Consider the following 1390-nt stretch of genomic DNA (forward strand, 5'->3'; position numbering starts at 1 on the left):
GAATAATTAAGTATACTATTTATTCATATATTGTAAACAATATATAATTAAGTATACTATTGATTCATATATTGTAAAAAACAATATATAATTAGGTATACTATAATATAACATAATTATATAGTATACCAAGGAGCTCGGGGAACTCGAATCCCTTTATTTCGATTTGCAGTCGAAACGCAGAACCCTCTGCTCAAGCTCCTATACCAATATAATAAGATATTATATTTATTTTTTAGTAGCTAATTCAATTAAACTATTTTCAATAAGACTAACTACAGGTACTATAATAAAGAAATGTGAGAAATATAATACAGTTGAAATTTGTCCAATTTCAATAAATGGAGTTTCAACGTGTTTTGCACCAATTTGCATTAATACTAAGAAATTAGCAACAAAAATAAAGAATGCTATTTTACTTAAAGGTCTAAATTGTACTCCTCTTAATTTAGATAAATCTGTAATAGGCATAGCCATAATTGACACAATAGCACCAAACATAGCAATAACACCTAATAATTTATTAGGTATAGATCTTAAAATAGCATAGAAAGCTAATAAGTATCATTCAGGTACAATAGCCGGTGGAGTTTGCATAGGGTTAGCCATAATATAATTTTCACTATCACCTAATACATTAGGCATAAAGAAAACAAATACAGATAATACTATAAAGAATAAAAAGATAGTAATTAAATCTTTAAACACAAAATAAGGAGCAAAAGGTAATCTATCATAATTAGCTGAAATACCTAAAGGGTTCCCTGAACCTACTACTTCATGATATGATATTAAATGCATTACTACTAATGCTACTAATACAAAAGGTAATAAGAAATGTAATGCAAAGAATCTATTTAATGTTGCATTATTAACAGAAAAACCTCCTCAAAGGAACTCTACAATATCTTGACCTATTCAAGGTATAGCACTCATCATATTAGTAATAACTGTAGCACCTCATAAACTCATTTGACCATAAGGTAATACATAACCTAAGAAAGCTGTACCCATCATAACAATTAAAATAATTGTACCTATTATTCATGTTATTGTTCTAGGTGCTTTATAAGATCCATAGTATAATCCTCTACCTACGTGTAAATATACTAGGAAAAAGAAAGCTGAGGCTGTATTAGAGTGTAAATAACGTACTAATCATCCATTATTAACATCTCTCATTATATGTTCTACAGAGTTGAAAGCTTCTGCTACACTAGGTGTGTAATGCATAGCTAATGTAACACCTGTTATTATTTGTATACCTAAACATAAACCTAATAAAGATCCAAAGTTTCATAAGTAACTAATGTTGGCAGGAGTAGGTGCATCTATTATATATTTATTTAATAAACTTAATAAAGGTTGACTTTTTAAAATTCTCATATTT

General features: G+C 27.9%; 1 protein-coding gene across 1 annotated transcript; it reads right to left on the reverse strand.

The window, feature by feature from the left end:
- Positions 1–564: 564 nt before the first annotated feature.
- Positions 565–801, reverse strand: ASPZODRAFT_155597 (hypothetical protein; the record flags this gene model as incomplete). The annotated part of the gene is made up of 1 exon (XM_022726234.1): positions 565–801. The coding sequence occupies one exon, from the start codon at positions 799–801 to the stop codon at positions 565–567; it is 237 nt and encodes a 78-aa protein (XP_022576482.1).
- Between the last annotated feature and the right edge of the window lie 589 nt (positions 802–1390).

This window comes from Penicilliopsis zonata (assembly GCF_001890105.1).
Source record: "Penicilliopsis zonata CBS 506.65 unplaced genomic scaffold ASPZOscaffold_240, whole genome shotgun sequence".
Taxonomy (NCBI): Eukaryota; Fungi; Ascomycota; class Eurotiomycetes; order Eurotiales; family Aspergillaceae; genus Penicilliopsis; species Penicilliopsis zonata.